The sequence below is a fragment of the Mugil cephalus genome, chromosome 4 (genome assembly GCF_022458985.1).
Source record: "Mugil cephalus isolate CIBA_MC_2020 chromosome 4, CIBA_Mcephalus_1.1, whole genome shotgun sequence".
NCBI classification, from domain to species: Eukaryota; Metazoa; Chordata; class Actinopteri; order Mugiliformes; family Mugilidae; genus Mugil; species Mugil cephalus.
This window is the reverse complement of record NC_061773.1, coordinates 18,540,419-18,562,080: the sequence shown is the minus strand read 5'-3', so window position 1 is coordinate 18,562,080 and position 21,662 is coordinate 18,540,419. Positions and strand designations below refer to the sequence as shown.

The window sequence follows — 21,662 nt, the reverse complement described above, 5'->3', positions numbered from 1 at the left end:
CTTTGTTTTACGCAGGAAAAGGGAAAAGGGAAAAGGGAGGGAGGGGTCACAGGTTACTCTGGTTTCGGCAGGGTTTTCATCACCCTTCTCCCTGCTTTCATTGCGCATCAACTCACACAGCCACGGATAAATAATTGCCAAAGATGTTGCTTCATCCCTCCCTGCCAATGTACACCGCTCTCTGTCTTTACTGTATGCGCTTACCCAATACTTCCTCTAACATTTACCGGCAGAATTTACTCTCGGCACAATCAATAAGTCTGCAGCAGAAGGTTACCGTACGAGTCGACCTGCGGTGGGGAAAACATGTTTATACGGTTCTGAACGGGTGCCGCCGGCCCTCGTTTTGTTTAAAAGCTTTAAAAATCCTGACGTGAAAACGTTCTGTCACGGACGTGCCTCGGTGCCTCCGACACAAGCTGGCCTCTGTGTACGCAGCTGAATGTGATTTCTTGCTCCTTTGAAACGATCTTTCCGCTGCTTCCCTCGCATGAAGTCGCGCGCGCACGTGAGCACGCGGGAAGAGTTGATTAGAAAAGGCAGAGAGCATTACTTTCGTAAAGGGATGTTTAGCTGTGCAAATTGGATTTCCGCAAAAACAAAAAACGAAAAAAAAAAAAGCAAAAAACGTTTAGTGTAAATGCTAGCGCCTAATGGCTGAATTCCCATCACCTTACCAATTACTGAAATCAGAATGAAGAGCAAATGAGAAGCAAGTGTTTGTTGTACCTGCTCTTTTTCTTTTTTAATTCAACATTCTTCTGCTATAAAATGAGGAGTTGTAGCTGTTTAATCACATATTTAATGTATCAAGAGCTACATGGTTTTTTAGAATTCAGCAGTCTTGCATTTTTAATACTTGATAAAATATTCCTTTGCCCATATTTTAAGAGGCTGGAGGTTGGTTTAGAGATTTTATATGCGGTTTGTAGAAATTTTTTTCTGACTTAACTGGAGCATTCTGTGGAGCATCCTCTATATTTTTATTGTTCTAAACTTTGGCACTGGGCTGAACCTGACCGAGCACAAGCTCCCCTGTGGCCATCAAAGAACGACGTGGTTGGAAGACACGCGATGAAACTGTGAATGAGGGAAAATGCTATTTGGATTTATATCGCAGGAATTGTTTAAAGGAGGGCTGGGTGATATACCAGTTCATACCAAATACCGGTATGTATTTTTTTTTCATTATGATATTATACCGGCATACAGGTGTATTTGATTACACAGTGTTCATGTACAACACTGAAGCAGTTTCAATGTAGCGCTTCTGAACACACATGGTGCGACTACGAGGTGTGGTGAAGATGGAAATGTCTGAAAAATTAAGCGGTAGAACATGAGGACTTGTGTTAAATAAAAGGTGCCGTGTTTTTTGTTTTTTTTAAGGTGACCAAACGTCCCCTATTTCTGGGGACAGTCCCCGCTTTGGATGACCTGTCCCCCGGCTAGAGCTGCTCCCGGAAATTTTAGCTTTTTATGAATGAGAAAAAAAAAATTGCACGCAGACTACAATTATTACGGTAGCTGGTCGCGCTGCTATTGACATTACAGCAGTTTAAATATGAATAAATGTGTCAAAATAAATGAAACCGTAATTGTCCATGTTTATACATTTTATCTTGATAACATTTAATTACTTTTTCTTTCTTTTTTCTCCAAGCTGTAAATTGTTGTACAGTTGTAACACGCAAACCTGTTTTACTACTAGTGTGGCATTATTCTACAATATTTACTCATCATCACAGTAAAATAGTTCATCCTTAGTCAATCTACTGCTTTAATTCCTCTCTCAACCAGTAGAAAATGTTGTTAACACGTGATTATGCACGAAAAACAAAAAAGAATGCATCAGTCTCCAACCTGCATATGATACCGCTTATATTCACTCATTACAGCAGAGCTAACAGACTTATGATAGAACAGCTGCCGTCACTAACGGCTTTATTTGTGTTCATCACCAAACCGTCATGTGACACGCACCATCTGTAACTTGTATTTGTATCATGATCAGATTCTACATGCGTCACATGTATGTTCATCTCGTTCCTCCAGCTGCTCTCTTCTCTCCCGGAGATAAGTCCCTCCATATGAGCTGGGTTTCGCTCGAGCTTTCCTTCCTGTTAAAAGTGATTTTTTCCCGTCGCCACCGTCGCCTGCTCTGGGGGTTTCAGGCCAGACTTTGTAAAGCGTCTCAAGACCATTGGTACGATTGTCATTGGCGCTAAAACTGAACTGAATGGAATTAAAGGAAGCAGGAGCAGTGGTGGAGCTCTACGGCGGCTTTACATTCATTCGCATCAGGCTGCGCTCCCAGTGGATCATGGGGGGAGGTAAGCAATGGCTCAACAGGATGGAGAGATGGCTGCATGTGGAAGTGTATATGATTACATCATGTCATGGAGCTGCCACTTGAGGCATATTTGTGTCATGCTAATGTATCTGTATCTTTTTATATCGATCAATCAGCTGAGGACAGTACTATTTTTATATTTAAAAAAATATTAGTTGATCACATTTTTAGCAAAAAAAGAATTTTTGTTGGGATTATCGCTCAAGTGCTACTGCTCAAGAGTGAACTATTAGAAAACTTGCAAGCGAAGCAACTGGCAAGACATTGCGCGAGTCCTCATTGTGGCTGCAGACACAACCACTCTGTTTTAGTGTGTAATAAAGCCAAAGCCTAGAGACAATTGGACAATCTACAGAAGATTTTTTATTTTTTTTATTATTATTGAAAGGAAGACACGCTCGGGTTTAACAGCTCATAAGTTATTGCTATAAAGACATGAGATGTCTGCGATGTGCAGTGTTTACACAAAATAAACCACCTGAGTGTTGCCACAGCAGGTGCTACGCAACGGAAATTGGCGCATTTTGCAGAGACAAGAGCCCATTACTGGCCTCTCTCAGAAATAATAAGAGGCAAGGAAGCTGCTGCCAAAAGAAAATGGACACTTACTGAAGGAACTGGGGACTTCCTTTATCAGCTGAGATATATTAGCCCTGCGGTACTAGCGACGCATCGTTTCTTCCAGATTCTAATCAGGGGGGAAATTTTAATGGATTTTGTGGACTTATATATTTTCTGTCACTTATATTTATTAAAACATGGGGGCATTTAAGGGAAAGGTGTGATGCTCTACTCCTCTGCATCTTTCATCAGGGAAGAAAAAAATCTATCGATGGAATAACCTGGTTGTATATTCAGTATACTCATTTTTTGGGCATAATGTTGCTGAACCTACAGACCTGAAACTAGACCTGAATCTAACCTTTTTCACAAGATTTGAGAAGTCTAGGTACAGTGGTTTCCTTCCTATTTTCCCTGGGGGTACGGGCGGTTTTGGAGCCAGAGTCTGCACAGTACAGTCCGAGAGTGGAGCCAGATGGAGCCACGGTATCGATGACCCGACCACACTTCCTCCAGACTCACTCGCGTTTTTAAATAACACTAGGCTCTGCTCTACCTCCACCAACAAGGAAATCTGAGATTATACACTGTACTTAGTTTTAAAAATTGTTTTTACAACTCTCGCAGTGCCATCAGACTGCTTTGCAGAACGGTTGGCATGGCGACTGGTAGTCGCCATTATGTCACATCCTGTTTCTATAAATCCTATCAAATAACTAAAATGAAACTTACTGAAAACATTGGCACTTGAACATTCATGGACATTATATTAACTACCTGAAATGATAGAAATCACCACTGAAAAGGAGAAAGATGTTTATTTTAGTGTTTTAGTTTGGCCCCGTCCACTTACATGGAGGAGGTGGAGCTTATGACCTATACCGAAGCCAGTCACCAGGGGGAGCTCTACTTGCCTTGGCTTCACTTCAGAAGAGCAGTTCCACCATACCTATATTGCGCAGCTTACCCTGCACAGATCTTAGAGATCACACTTTTCGTAATTACACTGAAAGGTCAGAGCTAAGAGGTTTCCTCTTTTCACTTTCACACCCCATTTCCACAATGATTTCACCTCACCAATTATAGTTAGCATCCTAATGCCTAGCAATTAAATGAAGAACGATCCTTCCACTACTAGAGGAATGTCAAAGGTGAAAAAATAAACAGTCCTTGGGTCTAATTAAACACCTGAAAGTAGCTTCATTCAGTCAGCGATATGCAAGGTTAACTCAAACTTGGTGTTGGATTCTTTGTACCGCAATGAATCAATCAATCAATCAATCAATGTTTAAATACCGTAAAGATGGACTCTGTGTGGAACTTTCATGTATTTTTTCTCGCCTATTTTAATTCCAATTTGTCAAACCAGGTTACGAAGGCCGTGTTCTGAAAGAACACAAAGGAAAGACAAGCTTTTTCCCCCTGAATACGTCAGCATAAACTTCCATTCAATGCTACAAATGACTGGGCTTATAACAGATGTGACGAATATGTTACAGGAAGACAAACGCAACATGTGAGTATACTGCAAAAAGTGACATAAATGATCATATTTACTGCAGTAAAAGCTGAAATCCACCGTCTCCATTTTCTACAACATTCTCCACATGCGTAGGCTCCTGCAAATCTTTGGGTTGCGATGTTTGCATACTAATTAAATGCTCCAAAACAAACAGAAGGCCCGCGTGAGTGACCTCTGAAAATGTTGTTTCAGATTCAGAAGTGGCTCTACTTAACAGGACTCGTACATCAAAGCTGCTGAATACTGCCATTTCAGTTTCATTAGTTGAAAGGGTTTACAGGCCACTGCAGATATTTGAGTTCAAGCTGGGCTAAATGCGCATAGCTGTCTTTCTGATGATTTCTTTGAAAAGGAAATCCAGCTATGTGTCCTCTCAAGTAAACTATACACAGTTGTCTGATATTCTTTCCAAACTGACTGCGTTTATGTACATCCATATATGTTTTGCTATTTATCAGAACATTCAGAAGTTACACATATGATTAATTTAACTGTGAATATGGTCTTAAAGTGCAGACTCACAGTTTATATTTGAGGATATTTATATTCAAATCGCAACTCTCTATTTCCAGGGGCTCAACTATAATTGAACAAATGAACATCATCAATAATAAAAATGTGTTTTTAATATTATGTCAATTACCCTTTGCATTCAGTGACTGCCTGAAGTCTGTAACCTCACAAATAATTCCATTCCTTGTTCATGACGTTCTGGCGGACTTTTTGCTGCAGCAGTCCTCAGTTGTTTGTGCATCTTTCTGTCTTTAGTTTTGTCCTCTGAAAGACAAGCTGCGCTCCCTGGTGACCCGGCCACTGCGGAATCTTCGCCGTCTTTGCTTTCAAACAAGCCCACTCAAATGTTGATTTCACATTACGCCCTGTTCATCTGAACGGTGAAGCACTGTCCGATAATGTTTACTTCATTTGGTGGAATCTGAGCAGACAGCATATCAATAATCAATAAACGCGAGTGCCACTGGAAGCCGTGCACGCTCACGCACAACACTGCCTCTGCTATGTTTTATACAGATGCTGTTTTAGGCTTCGGATCATGAGCTCTCCAAATGTCTTTTTCATATTTTTTATTTTTTTCCTTTCTGTCATCCCGTTCCAGGTATTTTCATCCATCTAAAGAACGACGTTCCAAAACTGCTCTGTATTTTTTTTTAATGTTATTTTCCTTAGAAAAGTTGAATCTTGTCTTACTGTTCTTGGGATTTATATTTTTATAAAAGATTTGCACCTTATGGTGAATCCTCTGCTTTTGCCCTTGTAAGGTCCTCTCTTTACAGCAGACTTGGATAATGCCATCCTTTCCTCCTGGAGAGTGTTTTCCACTTGCCTGGATGCTTTTTTTTTTTTTTTTTTTTCTTTACAGTGGAATGAATCCTGAGATCCTGAGATCATAGTGTATCACTCTTTCGTGTTCCTGCAATCCCTCTCATTGATTGGTTACATTTTTGCAGCCCAAGGACGGCCTGTTTCAGCACAACATGCACAACTCCAGACCTTTCACTTTTACTCATCTGATGAGGAAAATATGATGGAATAACCCACATTTGTCACTGAAAGAGCCTTTTAGCAAAGTGCATAATCACTTTTGATTCTTGGTCCTACAACCGTCCTCCTGTTTATGTGAATACCCTCAAACTAAAACTGTACTTTAAGCCCATAATAATCATATAAATACAACTTTAATATGTTGCAGTTAAACTGAGATGTAATATTTAAAAGTAGTATCCAACATACAATCTATACATATAAATATATATTTCCAGTATACTCAGTATGTGTAAACATGTATATGTTTAAATGTCTATGTGCAATATATACACCGATCAGGTAAGACAATACCTTCCTAATATTGTGTAGGTGGGTTGAGGGGAGGGGCCTCTGCGGATCATCCCACAGATACTTGATCAGTTATAGATTCACTTGTTGTTCCTGAAGTGTTTTTGTGCTGCCATCAAGGAGTGTCACTGCTCTGGGGTGGGGGTGCTTGGTCTGGTCTGGTCTGGTCTGGGTGGGTGGTACGTGTCTAGGTAACACCCACACGAACGTCAGGTCCAAAAGTTTCCCAGCAGAACAATGAACTGCCACAAGTTGGTCATTGTTATTCAGCTCTGATGTCGGTGGTCATAATCTTGTGGCTGATCAGTGCATGTTTATTAACCATTTATGTACCGACATCACAAATAGTGTTCATGATTAAGCCAATTATTGAGATTTAGCATTACCCTAATCAACAGTGTGTGAGTATAGCTAAAATAGATGCGTTTCAGATACTGCTTCCAAACAGGAGAAAGCACTAGATTCTTGTCCAGTCTGCTGTTAGGTTAATAAATCCTTGTTTCGAATCACAATCTAAATGAATATTTATAGATTTCCAGCAGTGCGACCGCATGGAGAAGACAATGTAAGCAATCAATGACGGTCCCCGGCAAGAACGCTTGCAGAACAATCAAACGGTTTGACTCACCTGAGCCGGCGCGTTGACCACGGAGAGATTGTAGCCGTAAAGGAAGGACGACCCCAGGGCACCGAAGAAGGCGGCGCTCAATAGACAGGCGGTGACTGGTTGCTAATGAGAGAGAGCACATAACACAAGGAGTCACGCTACCCACTCATGCCATCACAGGCCAGTGTCAGTGGCCGTCAGGCCGCCGTCGATCAGTCTCAAAGTCAGGTCGAACAGAGGGAATTCATCCGAGGACAGTTATAAATGACCATATATATGAGTGTGTATATATATATATATCCAGGCCAGGAGACAATAATATTATGTTGCCCTTGAGAAGGTTGTAGCTTAAACATACAAAAACTGACCACACAGTGATGAATTCGTATCGTATAGAAAGGACAGCGGTGGGAATGTCACAGCTGGCGTACATGACCTTTTAACGTACCACAGACTGGCCTGATAGGGTAGGTCTATTTTTACACCGAAGGGACCATGAGAACAGGAAATAAAACATAACAAGACTAACAATCTGAACTTAATTAAACCCTATGAGGAGAAAAAAGATGAAAGGATTTTTTTTTTTTTTTCAGAGAGCTCTTAGAGAGTCTCAACAACTCACAAGTTATGTTTGTGGCACAAGACTGAATAGCGCATGAAAAAAATCTGCATGCTAAGCAGACTTTGTAACGTAATTACATGATGACAAACTGTTCAGACTTTAACTGTTAAGTGAAAACTCTAGGGAGAGTGAACGTGTTGTGATTCTTCTGTGGGGTCGTCCAGACCATTTTAACATGTCAGGTACAAAGACTGGGGCTCGATGTCAGAGCAGAAGAAGTATTAAGGGTTGAAATATTAGGAATCATCCCCTGGGGACTATAAATATCCCAAATACCAATCTAGACAGTGGTTATATCTTGTTATAGACAGTGGGACCAAATTACATTTTCAATTGGGCCGTCTGGGACATAGGTTCAGTACAGACGCCTGCATAACTGTGATGCTTGATTGCACTGTGAGATACTGATGGGCAATTTGGAGCTCTGGCAACCAAAGTCAGACGGTGTCAGAAATCTGTGGCACACTGACTTTAGTGAGTAGCTCAGTGTGTAGTTCAGCATGTAGAGTTCACACAGTAGTGTTGTCTGTGAGCTTCATACACTCTCATAGGCTACATTACTAGGTCAAGGGCAGATAATGATTGTTCTGTACATAGGCCCATCTAATACCTTGCACCAACAGGCAAGAGCATGATTACATAATGGCATCCTGCCTAAATTGAATTTCTGTGGTCCTTGATTGCACTCTGGGACACTGATGGACTTTTTTTATATATATATAAATTGAATTTCTCATCAATGATGGGAAATTACTCCCCAGAAACAAGACATCCGGGGTGTCAGGTTTGCAACTCCGTGTCAAGCAACGGCTCCATGTGAAACTGGAAAAAACATAACTACTGCAAACTTTTCCATTCAGGCACCTATGTTCTCTGCATTGTCACAACAAGCAGTGTTACACGGGGGCTTGTTAAATCAGTGTTTTTTCTTCCTACGTATCTTTACTCCATGTTAAAATAATGACAGTATGTTTGCAACATGCACTTGTTATATATGTTCCAGGAGAATCTCTGGCTAAGTGAAGCCTTCCTTTTATTCTTTTGCACGTGTTACAATATCTTCATGACTACTGGAGTGATTGGCCTGTTTTCTGCATACATTAGAGAACTCACTTCTTTTATCTTCTCGTCAACATCACAAGGAAAAGCCACTGTAATGTATTAACTGCCTTTTCGCACAAATAGCATAGAAGATTTATCGCCATCCGGAGGTCACACTGCATGTACATAAATATATTACCTGTATACTAAACCAAGCAAACTTGCTGGCAAAGTGAGGATATAACCACCACTATTTTCTTTTTGTTTTAAGGCAGTTCTTTAGACTATGACGTGGCACTTCATCAGGACCATTGCTGGACCCAGAACCTGCCCCTACATCGTCCCACTGCACAACAGCTGCTAGCATAGACAACAAGGTCAGCAGCACCTGGTATTCATTCAACATTCTGAGTTAACCACTGGAAGTCCAAACGGATGTCCTTGTGTGTGACGCAGAAGGGCCTGAGTGTCAGCACCTGGGTCTTCCTTTCTCCATTTATGCTCAGCAATGTCTCTATGTGAGGAGTTCTAAAACAGTAGAGCAGTGCGGACACTAGCCTTGAATATAGCAACATTCTGTTTTAAAAAATAAAATCGTGGTCCTTGGTGACCCTGTACCCCTCATCCGTCCAGATGAATCCCCTAAACTCTGTGACCCCAATCCCCCCATCATGGATGGATGGACTCCGTTTCACCTGTGCGGATTGGCATCCTGACCAGGATTGGCGCCCACGCCTGTTTCACATCCTGCCCGCCATGCTGACTGATTGCACCTCTGCCCCGTCCCTGTTCCTCTACCCTCCCAATGCCGCGGTGGATGGGATAGCTGCCCGGTCCCCTACTCCAATCAAGCTGCATCAATCTCTGCTTAAAAAGTAAAAGTAAATAGTAATACTGCCATTGTCGTTTACTCACAGTCTGCAATCACATGCTACGCCTGTAGTTTGCTTTCTCTTGTAGACCCCTTCATGGTTTTTAAACAATGTGACGTTTTTTTGAGGGGTGGGGCTTAACTGGATGCCAAACATCTCAAACCAGATAGCTTGTAAGCGGCAGTTAGCATGTTTCAGTGGACAAGGAAAATGCATATTTCAGGGAATATACTGATACACTCACTCCCCGAGACCGTAAGTGTTATTTTAGAAAGCTGACTCTGACTGATGGGGCTACATTCACCGACCCCTCTCACTTAGGACACAGAGGGCACAAAGTCTGGTTTGTCTCTATCAAGTGAAGCTTCTCCAACATAGATATTACAAGATGTAAATAAAAACCACTGTGTGGAGGGTAAAGTAGTAAATGCAACTTCTGCTTGAAGGCCCCTGATACATGCAACTAACATTGCATTAGTTCACGGTTAGCATTAGCATTGACATGTAACAAGAATCCCCTAAATAAGCATTAACTTAACGCAATTTCAGTCACGATTTAGTCTAACCCATAAGGTTATCTAGACTGAAACTGATGATGCATTACATATTAATCTGACCTGATATGAAGTGTGCGCGTTGTTGATTGTCTCACTCAAATCCTTAATCACCAAAGCCAAACCAAAGTTGTCAACAACTGACAATGGCTTGTATGTGATAAAACTTTTTCGTTTTTTTCGGGACCAAAAAAATACAGCAAGACGACATTTTCATGGTTAACAGTGGCAGTGTTCGCCTCAAGCTTCCCTCTGTTTTGCCTCCAGCTAACGCTGTGACGTCATAGTAACGTAGGCCATGAAGGGGTCTATACCTGCTCATTGTACTTACATGTTCTTCTGCTACACTGAGACACTTGTCAAACAACCTGAAGGGCAAACACCACCACTTACTAATTGTTAGAAGTGTGAGCAACAGTTGAAGAATTCTGGACTGCTTATTAATTTACTATGGAAACATTGAGTTACTAAACATAAAGCTTTAAACTGCTTCTCTTAACTAAGCTGGATTGTAACAGAGTGGATGTAAAACAAGCTACACGCGTTTGATTGACAATCGGCCCGAGCTGAATGGATCTCACGGGCACGGTTTCAATAAAAGCACAGGGGGTTATGGAAAATTTTTCTTTACCTCATAAAGCAAACTCTTTCCATTGACTGTATGCTATTTGCTCACTTTCGCAATCGTTCTGCAGCTTCTGGGCACATTTGAGCAATCCATGCGCAAGCTTTTACGCATGATTGTTTTTTCCTTTACCATGTGACACTTTGGGGTGCAGTATAGGGGACTCAGTGTGTCAGTCAAAAAGATTTAGAAGTCACTTTCTCAACTGGGACTCAACATTCTAGTCTGAAATACCAAGAACATGACAAGAACTTTTTAGACGGACGCGCATTTAGCGGTTGAAGGGCTTATAAAACAGACGTGCAGGAATAAAAATAAATTTAGAATCAGATTCAGAAAGCACCAATCATCTGTCAATGAATATACATGCATACAAATAGGATTTCACTGCTTGAAGGCAAGTAAGAAACTCCCAGTTAAAGATTACAAACATTATTTATAATATACTGTATTAGGAGAATGGATTCTACACATGGAACGTATGATAAAAGAGGAGATGAAATCCCCCGGAGGCGCAGAGTCCTCACGCAGCATCTATTCATTTTCTACGTCGACTCCTCCTGAGGAAGTAGGCTGGCATGAATACATGTATGAATGGAGGTACACAGGTGTAAAGATAGTGTAAGCTGGAGGGATCAATATGGAAATATCTCCTCCGGGACCTCACTTATTTGGCAGGGCTGAACAGTGTGGCCCGAGATCAAACTGTGGAACAGTTAACTGTTGACTCATAGGAGCCTGGTAGAAACTGGTAGAAAGCCCGTGTTTGCTCAGTCACGACCAGGATTGAGTGAGCAGGGTGCACTTCCCATTTTAGGGAATAAAGTGTAATAAATATGTTTCTTAGAGGCACAATCATAGTTTTGTCCTCTACTTATTTTATACTGTAGTAAATGACTTTTGAGGAGTTTGAGGAGCCTCTGAAAGCAGCATGATTTTGAAGTAGAGGTCAGAAAGTTTCCTGAATTTGAAAGGTTGTGTACATATTTACGTAAGGGCAGTCTCATCTGAACGTCATCATGGGTTATCAAATGACATAATGGGCAAACATGAACGTGAACGTGACAGTGATCTACGTAAGCGCACGGCCCATCAATCCATCTAACCAGTCATTTCGTTGTCACTTTAATGTCCCACAGAGCATGTCGTGGATTAATCCCACCAACCTTTCCAGAGCTCTTCCCATGGTCGCTCATCTTGTTGTCATCCTGGCTGTCCTTCTGCATGTCCATGTTCACGCTTCAGCAACCTTAAATGAGAAGGCCATATTGTATTATCTGTGAGACGTACCAGCTTACGCGCTTAATACACTGAGCGAGACGGTTCACAACAAGCACGAGGAGTTCATCAGAGAAGGCACGACATCTGCTGAACAGGCAATGACAGCACCCTGTGTGAGCTAAACATGAAGCAGAGATGTCGATATGAAAAAATAAATAAATATATAAATAAACGCGGGATTATAAAATCAGGACTCGGTCAAAAGTTCAGGATTAATCCACAGGAAGTATTGTTCAAGTGGCAAAGGCAATGGAGTCAGAGCGGTTTTCTGACATGCAAAAAAAAAAAACCTTGTGACATCTTACCCAGGCCATATTATAGTGTGAAGCCTTCTGCACAAGGTTTTAACAACAGGGAAGAAAACAATGGTTTGGATTTGTACTGCCCCAGGTGAGGGATTCCACAATGGTCGAATGTTCAGATAACTGGCCAAAGACTGAGTCTGCCCCCTAGTGGTTCTGAAACACCTAGGTGCACCAGAAAGTGGAGAAACTGGTCAAAGAGTGTGAATATATATATATTACGACCAGAGTTTCTACCAGCGCAATCTGATGTAGCTTAAACTGAAACAAATTTTTTTCCAGTCGCTTTAAGGAGATTCTGAACAAACATCAGACAGCATCCAGGAATAAGAGAAGCATCTGCTATGCCAGCCTTCTGTAGTACTGCTGATTTCCTCCGCAAGGTTAATTACATTTAATAACATTCAGTCACCTCCTGGAGAGTAAATGAGTCTGTGATTGGATGCGAATGAAACCCAGTAGGACTCTCTGAGACCTGAGGAGCAAGATTAAAAACCACAGCTGTGGTGAATTCTTGAGAAGTTGCACAACAGATGAAAAAATTGTATTTGGTTATGCAGGTACTTTGATGTTTTGGTAAGGAGTCTGTTAGGTATGATGAAGTTTTTGTAATGCAACTGGATAATTTTTGTTTTGGTGTGCACATTCGAAGGTTTTGGCAGTTTTCGGCAATTTAAATAACTTGGAAGGCCAAAGCCGAACCAGACAACAGACAACCGAAAAATCCTCAATCAAGTACAGATTACTAGTAGCCACTGTGAGACGCTTATTTGTGTTTAATGTGCAGCCAAAATCCTTGCCATTGCTTATCAGGAAACGGGGGTATTGGTTTTGGGTACACCCACCTCTCATCCCAGTTATCAGACAATGACCCTGATGTCACAGCAACACCACACCTCTGTCCATGCTTGAAAAATGCTTTAAAAGAATTGGACCTTGCTCCCCATTTGTAAACAGCTTCACAGTATGAAACTACACATAAAACTGTCCCCACTTCTGCAGCCTAACCCAGCAAATGGTGGACTACAGCAATTGTAAGGGAATTTTCAGCTCTCTTTGAGTGTGGGGCATCCTAGTATTAGTAGATTAACAGGTCAATTTATATCTGAGTTAACACTAAAAATTACATTTTTAAAATGCCGCTCTTTCTAGTTTCTAGTTTTTGGGGGACCCAGACAAAGGTATCTGAGTCCTAAGTCCTCATCAACAAAAGAATCAGAATCACAAAAGACTTTATTGCCAAGTACATTTGTACATACAAGGAATTTGCCTTTGTGTTTGTTGCATAAAGATTTTGGTACTGTCGGGCCTGCAGCTCACTTTTAAATGTAAACGATTTGGAAGCGCACGGTGGTAGGTGATGGGGTTATACCGTCTAGTCGACTGGTCGACTTTACTGATGTGCAATGACGCCTTAAACAGGAAGTCGACTAGTTGCCGACCACGTGACAACAACAAAACAGAGGCTTCGTAGAAGACAGGGGAGGAGCCAAGACAGTCATTGACTCGGCTGTGGCTCAGTAGGTAGAGCATTTTATCCACGAACCAGAGGGTTAGCGGTTCGATCTCCTCCACGTGTGTGTGAACAAATGGGTAGATGCGTAAAGCACTTTGTCTACCAACAGGTAGATATATATAAAAGCAAAAACCTTAAGTGTTTGGAAATACTTCATTAAAGATGAAACCCGTTCTGCTGTGACATGCAGAATGTTTTAGTAAGTCCTGAAATACAACAAAAGTACTACTGCAATGCACACAATCTGAAAACTCATCTGCTAACGCTGCATGTCAGCGGCAGTCAATTAACAACTTCACCCCTGGCAACAGAGAGAATGAGGCTGCAAATTAACAATTTGGTGATGGATTTCATTGTCTAAAGTTGTTAGACCTTTAGCTGCTTCAGAATATAGCTACCTCAGGCCAACAATATAGATTTTATTGTTGCAAAGCAATACTTTCTACTGTGTTTTTATGTGTGACGGCAAATACTAGTCGACGTCAACTTTCACCACAAGTTTAAAAAATTTGTATACTACCCTTAGTAGGTAATGACTATGATCACCAATGTTTTGCTCAATATACAGATCAGACAAAAAGTAACCAATCAATTGTACACTGCATTCTCAGCAACACAAAAATAAACCATAAATTCTGCTCTCTGTTTCTGTCTTGCATCGCAGAAGACCACAATGTAAGACAAATTATACACACACTGAGTGATAATAACAGTGAAAAAGTAATGTCGACCCAGTTTCCTTAACTGGAACAATTCAACAGGTAAAAGATAATAAAAAAAATGAATGCCTCTTTCCATATCACAGACTTTGAGGATCCGGATCACAATCACTGTGGCTTCACATGAGTATAACTATCACCGTGGACGTACTTACCCAGGTTCAGATTGTGGATCCAACGCATACAGGAAGACTACTGCCCAACCACTGCCCTGACATTGCTGTCATAATAACACTGAGAAATGATTAACTATAAGGAGTCCCTCCCTCCTTCTCCCCACGCCTCCCTAGGTTATCTCATCTTTACTATCAGTGGTGGGCTCTCATCTGAAAAGATGAACTACTTGCGTAACATTTGATAAAACTGCTCTATTGAGAAAAGGCTCAAAGCTGTATTAAACGTGTCCAGTAATGAGGGCATAGTGGCAGCAATTCATCATGTTAAATTAACTGTAAATGAGGAGCATGTCCTCGCTAAATATAAAACGCAGGTCACTGGTGATTTTTCTTAATTAAAAAGTATTTTTGCTCAGCAAGGTGTTCCACGGTCCAAACAAAACGTGGCGTTCACTGGGACAAATTAAAATGCCGCAATTACAGCTGGAGTGTAACGTCTGTGGTTTCACTTTCCAACTGCAGTGAAGTACAGGTGTGCTGCAGGATCATGTGACTTTAATGGTGTGGTTAAAGGTAGAACATGAAAATGGTCTAAGGGTCAGGAGTGCAGATACATTAATTCATATTTAGAATTCATGTTACAGAAGATGTAGTAAGTCATGCATTTCTGTTAATTTGCTAAGAATATATTTACCGCATTAAGTAACTATTTACACTTCTATGTTAGCTGTACATTTACAAATTTTAATATTGCCGTGTTTTACATGTACCTGTCTAAACCCTGACAGTTTGTAATTGTTCAGTTTTAGTCATGTGACAGGAGATGTCAGGAAGTGCTGGGGCTGTACAAAGTTTTATTCTGTCTCGCATGAAGACTAAAGCACCACCATCCTGCTGTCTCATTTTATAAAGAGTGAGCCATCAATCACTCTCACATTACAATGACAATTATGGCTCTTTGATGGGAACCAGATATCATGGCTCCTTTCCTTTCAGACAGCTTTTCAAAAGAACGGCTTGTGGTTCTTTCTCATTCAGGATTGTTGATCCTGCTTTGAAGGATAGCTTCGATTAGCATTTGATGCAATGTGATGCTTGTAACATTCATTTTTTAACTTTGACAGTTTCACTGTAGTGAATACTGAAGCTCTCTAAGTGTGACTTATGACTCAGTGACCTTGTGTCGTTCCAAAGGGCCATTGAATAGAGATTGGTCAAATATGTGGCATCAACAGTAGAGAAGTTTCCAGTAACACAGTTTAAACAAGTATGAATATTTTGACCAGACAGGGCAATAAAACAAAGCGTTTCCATGAACGTGTCCCATTGAGTCATTCTGTATAAACAAACCTTCTTTTCTTTAAAGCTCAGTGTCATGGTTCCAGCCATCACCATTTTGGTTGTCCCTGACTCCACAGTGTGACGTTTTTTGAGGGGCGGGGCTTAGCTGGAGGCAAAACACTCCAGCTTGTAATGGCCAGGTTGCATATTTCAACTCACTGTTTTGGCAGGAATGGACTCTATTTTAGAAAGTATATGAATACACACACTCTCCGAAACCACAAGTGTTATTTTAAAAAGTTGACTCTGACTGATGGAACTACATTCACTGACCCCTACACTCACTGGATAGAGGTTTTGTCCAAAGGAGGACACAGAGGGAAGGAAGTCTGGTCTGTCTTTATCAAGTGAAGCATCTCCAACAAAGATCTTACAAGAAGTTAGTGGAACCACTGTGGAGGGTAACGTAGTAAATGTAACTTCTGCTTGGACACCCCTGAAACACGCAGCTAACATTGTGTTAGCTAGCAGTTAGCATTAGCACTAACACATAACAAGAATCCCCCAAATACTGATTAACTTAACGTAATTTTACGTAATTTGTTGTGCAATGGACAGACATTTACACATACTTAATTGAGAAACCCAGCATCTACACTTAAGAAAAGTTGAAGGCAAACAAATCATGAGACGCTTATAACAATGTCTTGAATGGAGATGCGCATGTGCAAGATTTGCAATAGAAGAATTTTTTCTTTTGTCCATATGAACACAGAGGGGATGCCTTTATCAAGTGTCTAGCAAGTCTCAAGCAAAGCAACTTAAGCTTGGACACCCCTGGAACATAAAACTAACGCTGCGTCAGCTAGCGGTTAGCATTACCATTAATATGTAACAACAGTCCCCTAAATGATGATTAACTTAATGTAATTTCAGTCACAATTTATTCTAACCCATAACGTTATCCAGGCTAAAACTGATGATGCAGTCCATATTAATGTTATCTGAAGATTAATATGAAGTGTGCACGTTGTTGATGATTATCTCACACCAATCCTTTCTTTTGATTGCCAAAGCCAAACCAAAGTTGTCTACGACTATCAGTGGCTGGTATGTGATAAAACTTCAAATTAGTGTTTTTGATTTTTCGGCTTTGGCCCCAGAAATACAACAGGACACCATTTTTATGGTTGACAGTGACAGTGACTCTAGCTTCCCCCTGTTTCCTAATACTCTTCCGTATTATTCACACATTGTGAAAGAGGTGGAGCGTGACTGGAGCTAAGGCGGGAGAGTGACACCGAATCAGACAGCTAGCAACCTCTGAGATCACCCACCTGTCACTCAAAGCAACTGTGTTGCAGAACTTTGACCATATAAATTAAGCAACTTGTTTTTTGCAACCACAGCAGCATTTTGTACCATGCGGTAAACACATTTATTCCTGTTGTAAGCCTGGGCATTTAAATGTGTTGGGATTGACTCACTTTTAGAGCCAACCTCAAGTGGCCATTGGAGGAACTCTGCAGATGCCAGTCCCAGAAACACTCACTTGCTTTGAGACTAAAACGCTCATGTATAGCAGATACTGATTTGTCACCATTTTACTGTAGCGTTTAAGCAAGCAACTTTCTTTTATTAGCAATAAACACAGTGCACACATGTGGCTGCAGGGCTGCAGTCACAAATCAAAGCATTAGTAATAGATGATAAAGTTAAGGCTCATTTGTCATTTAAGAAGAAAAGCAAAAGGAATCAAACAAACATAATGTAATTGTAGAATTTCTTTGTAATTAGTGCAAATATATCCATCAATAGAACCACACGGTTGCATTAGTGTAGATGAAAACCCACGTGTTCTATCATCCAAAAAATGGCTAATAATTTTTGAGCAAACTACATGTTTGGGATGGCATTCATGTCACTTCTGCAGTAACTATAAACTAAGTCTGACGTATTACTTGCACCAAAATGCCACTCTCTTCTAATTTTGGAATCTTAGAAGACACAATGCTGTGGATACCACTGGACTGAAAAGAATAAAAGCCCTTCACAGAGCGGAGTAAATGCTTTCCATCTGAGTATCACAGGCCAGATTCAGCCCACGTGCCAAGGATTCAAGTCTCTCCTGCAGTGTGTCTCACTTGGTTGAACTCTTGGAACTCAGACAGACCGACCTAAGTGATGGAATCAAATAGGTGTCCAATGTGATATCATGAACCCAATCCTCCCTTTCAACTGCTGCTGCTTTGGATCATCATCTATAAATAATACAATGAAAAATAAAAGCAAAATGATGTTAAGCTCTCTTTTAGGAGTCCTCCTAAGTTAGAACAAAATAAATGGTGATGCTGATAGAAAATACTTGTATCTCCTACCTCAAAGACAATGAATAATGTCCTTCCAGTTTACCCATGCTCCATTGTTCTGCTACATCCCTGCATATATAATACTGGACAAAGTCCAGGCAAGACCCTCTGAGACCCTCCAGATGAGGCGGCTTGTAGAGCAGAGCAAAACTAGAACAGAGCTCTGGCTACTATACCAGCTGGCAAGGTAACACCGAGCTGCAGCTATCCCGCAGGAACATGATGGAAGCTAATTTCCTGTTAAATGGAGCGACGGCACCATTCCAGTGTTTGAAAGGGAGATTTCTGCTGGTTGAGCTATTACAGACTCATTGCAGCTTGTAACATAAAAAGCAGCACAAGTATTTGGTCTTTAATCCCACCCCACAAACAAACGCCGTCTCCTCGAGCAGCATTTTCACCGATCAATGGCTGCTTTATTCTCCCTCGGCCTCACAATAATTTGATTTTTGAAACTGCTGCCTGTCGGCTATCTATATTACAAACATGTGAGCGCCATTTCTTCCGAGCGGAAAAAACATCTTTGCTATCATAAACATAGCATAGGAACACTGTTTAAGTTTCACAGCATGGCTTGAGGTGGATTGGGAAACTCTGTCTTCACGTTTTTAGCTGTGAGAAGCGTCCTGAAGGAACATTGGGGTAAGCAACTGCCGTGGGAAAGAGATACAACCAAGTAACAAAACTCAGGCTTGTAAGCCGAATACGTCCTCTGGGACGTGTTTCCTCAGACCTGGAGTCTAGGTAACAAAAGTGTCAGGTGTCGCAGCGTGTGGAGGGACCTTTCAGCGGCAAAATAATTCACAGGGAGATTATGCCAAACCACTGAAAGTAGCTGAAATGGCACAAAAACTTTCTCCCATGTTTGCTTCAGAATTTCACCCATGCTCTTTGAACAGGTTTGCACAACACTATACCAATGATAGTAACAGGAAATGTTATATTGACATTGCAGAGTCTCACGTCTACCATATCCTGCCTTACTACACACACTACTGCTTCAAATGTCCTCATGTGTTCCGATTAATAATTGGTGAGGTAAAGCCTGCCAGCTTTGCCAAAATTACAAAGTTCTTTCTAAAACCCCATGTCCTACATTCTTTTCTACCTCAGAAATCTTTTATTTATTTACTTATTTTTCCTTCTGCATTGCCTGTTCCTAAAAACATGCCAGCCGCCGTGTTAAACATTGACTCCACCTGGTCATGACAGAGAACTATTTGTACTGGGAGGCTACGAACGGACTATTTTTAAAAAGAAAAAGGCTATCAACTTGCACTGCACTCAATAACAGGGCCATCCACTCTGTGAAAGAAAATCAGTTAGAAGAAGAGGACTCACCATTCACTCTCAGGGCGCCCGAGGCTTTTCCTGCAGAATCTACTCACAAAGCAGCTATGGGCACATAATTAAAAAGACACCATTATCACATGAGGAAGAGCTGGATAACTTAATTTACTGGAGCTGGACAGGAACCACAAAGAGGCTGGAGACAGTGTGGGGCTCTCGGTTAGGGAATACCGCCTGCTTCTCTGTCCCGTAAATCATATTCGTTGTCCACTGAAGATTTTTATGAACTACTTGTTATGTATTAATTGTCAAATAAACTCTCAAAGCATCCAATCCAGTCCAACTTTATCTAAACAGTACTTTAAAAAAAAGTTTTAAAGAGTGAACTAAAGTGTACAGAAGATATAAATAACAGAACTAAGATATGAAAGGAAATACAACAGCAGTACAATGCAATTAAATAAAATATAGTCAACATCTTACTGGGTGTCAAGGGCCAATGCGAAGAGATGGATCTTAAAAAGTGATTCAACAACAGATAGAAAAGAGGCCTGTCAGATGCACAGAGGCAAATCATGAAGGTGTAGCAGCTGAGACCAGAGAGATTTGAGAGCAAATGAAAAAACGTTATGGATCCTCAGGTATATGGGCAACCAGTGGTGGTAATGTGCTCTATTTTGTGTGCCAGTTAAAAGACGTGCAGTAGCATTCTGACGAGCAATGGAGGACCCACTAACCCACGCACAGTGCATACGTACAATGTATGATCAGTGGAGACAAAGGCATGGCTTACCGTCTCAAAGTGCTGCCTCTGAAGAATTGTCTTTATTTTAGCCAGACAAAGCTGGACTTAATAATAGGTTGTTGGTTTTGTGTGTTTTTTTCCGTTAAAAAATTTAAAAGGCTCAGACTGATTTTCTTACTGTAGATCCTGACTGCTTAATTTGGCAGAAAATATAACTGGCCCACGCCTTGCCCACTGTATAATTTTTTTCCCACCATCAGCGAATACTAGTTAATGGTGCACTTCCACTGCTGACCAAAGATAGCCATTGTGGTACATTGATGGCAGGGTGGCGCTGTTGAGCTTCTGCCAGCTCAAATCCTGTGAAGTGAAGAAAACCTGTAGCAGGTAGCTAGTGAGAAGATGCAGATGGCTAAATTAGCATGCTGGGGACGTGTTAAACATAGACGGGTTTCTGTGCAACGGCATGGCACATAGCGCTGTAAACTGCACGAATCGGCAAAAGGGTGGATGGAAACTGTTTAATATCCCGAGGGAATCTCATCCTTTTGCCAAGAGAACAAGATGATTGTGGCTCCAGGCCACAGGATGGATGTGAATAAAGCAGCGTCTGGACAAATGTTTTTGAGTGCCTGTTTAGATATTTAGACTGTGATTTTATTAAAATACTTGATATTAATAATAAATACTGCGTTGAATTTATTCCTGCAGAAAAAAGTGAAATTACTTGTGTATTATTAGGTAAATTCAGCGTGCGAAATACCCGTCAATATTCGGGAGTCCCAATCTTCCGATTGTTGCCCAAGAAGCAACGATCGAAACAAAACAAAAAAAAAAACAAGAAGCGACACTTGTGCAATCTATAGCTCTATAAGTGGAAGTAAGTGAAATCATAAGCTCACAATATCTGCTGTGTGAGACTTACCCTGCCATGCCTGTGCAGTCTGGGGTTAGGATGTACCCAGTACACCCAGGTATCATAAGGTTTTGCCTTTACTCCCTGTCTCTGGTTTGGCGCAAAACCCTGAAGTTTTGCAAATGACCACAGAGTACATAATTATACGCGTCCAAATATTTGTATGCACACAAACTGTCCTTAGTGCACACACTAGGTTTCTCAATTAAATAATTGTATATGTCGGGCCATATTATGGCTAGCCATTTGGACATAAACATTGTACTTTGACTTTGTTAACATTCACCAGGTTGTTCGGTGAAATTCATGGACATTTCAGCAAGTGTTGTTCTGATTTGTGATGCAATGAAAGACAAAGCGATTTTTCGATGAAATTACATTTTATTGCAAGGCAACCACGAGACTGATGCCAGTTCAGCTACTGCAGTGCAGTCTGGGATTTGTAGTAATAATGGTGCACATGCAAAATGCCTGTGGGCAAATTCTGATAGGTCGCTTGGTTCACTGCCATAATGAATA

The 21,662-nt window shown here is 41.0% G+C and overlaps 1 protein-coding gene across 4 annotated transcripts in view; it reads right to left on the bottom strand.

Moving 5' to 3' along the window:
• Window positions 1–21,662, bottom strand: part of slc2a9l2 (solute carrier family 2 member 9, like 2) — a 114,061-nt gene that overhangs the window by 91,901 nt on the left and 498 nt on the right. The window contains exons 1-3 of one of the 4 annotated variants that reach the window (XM_047582721.1): window positions 21,153–21,172; window positions 11,775–11,857; window positions 6,916–7,017 (exon numbers count right to left, since the gene is read on the bottom strand). In XM_047582721.1, coding sequence (XP_047438677.1) covers window positions 6,916–7,017; window positions 11,775–11,840 — 168 coding nt within the window. In that variant the 5' untranslated portion in view covers window positions 11,841–11,857; window positions 21,153–21,172. Of the gene's footprint in view, window positions 1–6,915; window positions 7,018–11,774; window positions 11,858–14,581; window positions 14,638–19,533; window positions 19,603–21,152; window positions 21,173–21,662 lie in introns of those variants that run through there. The other 3 variants (XM_047582718.1, XM_047582719.1, XM_047582720.1) reach the window with 3 other exon arrangements.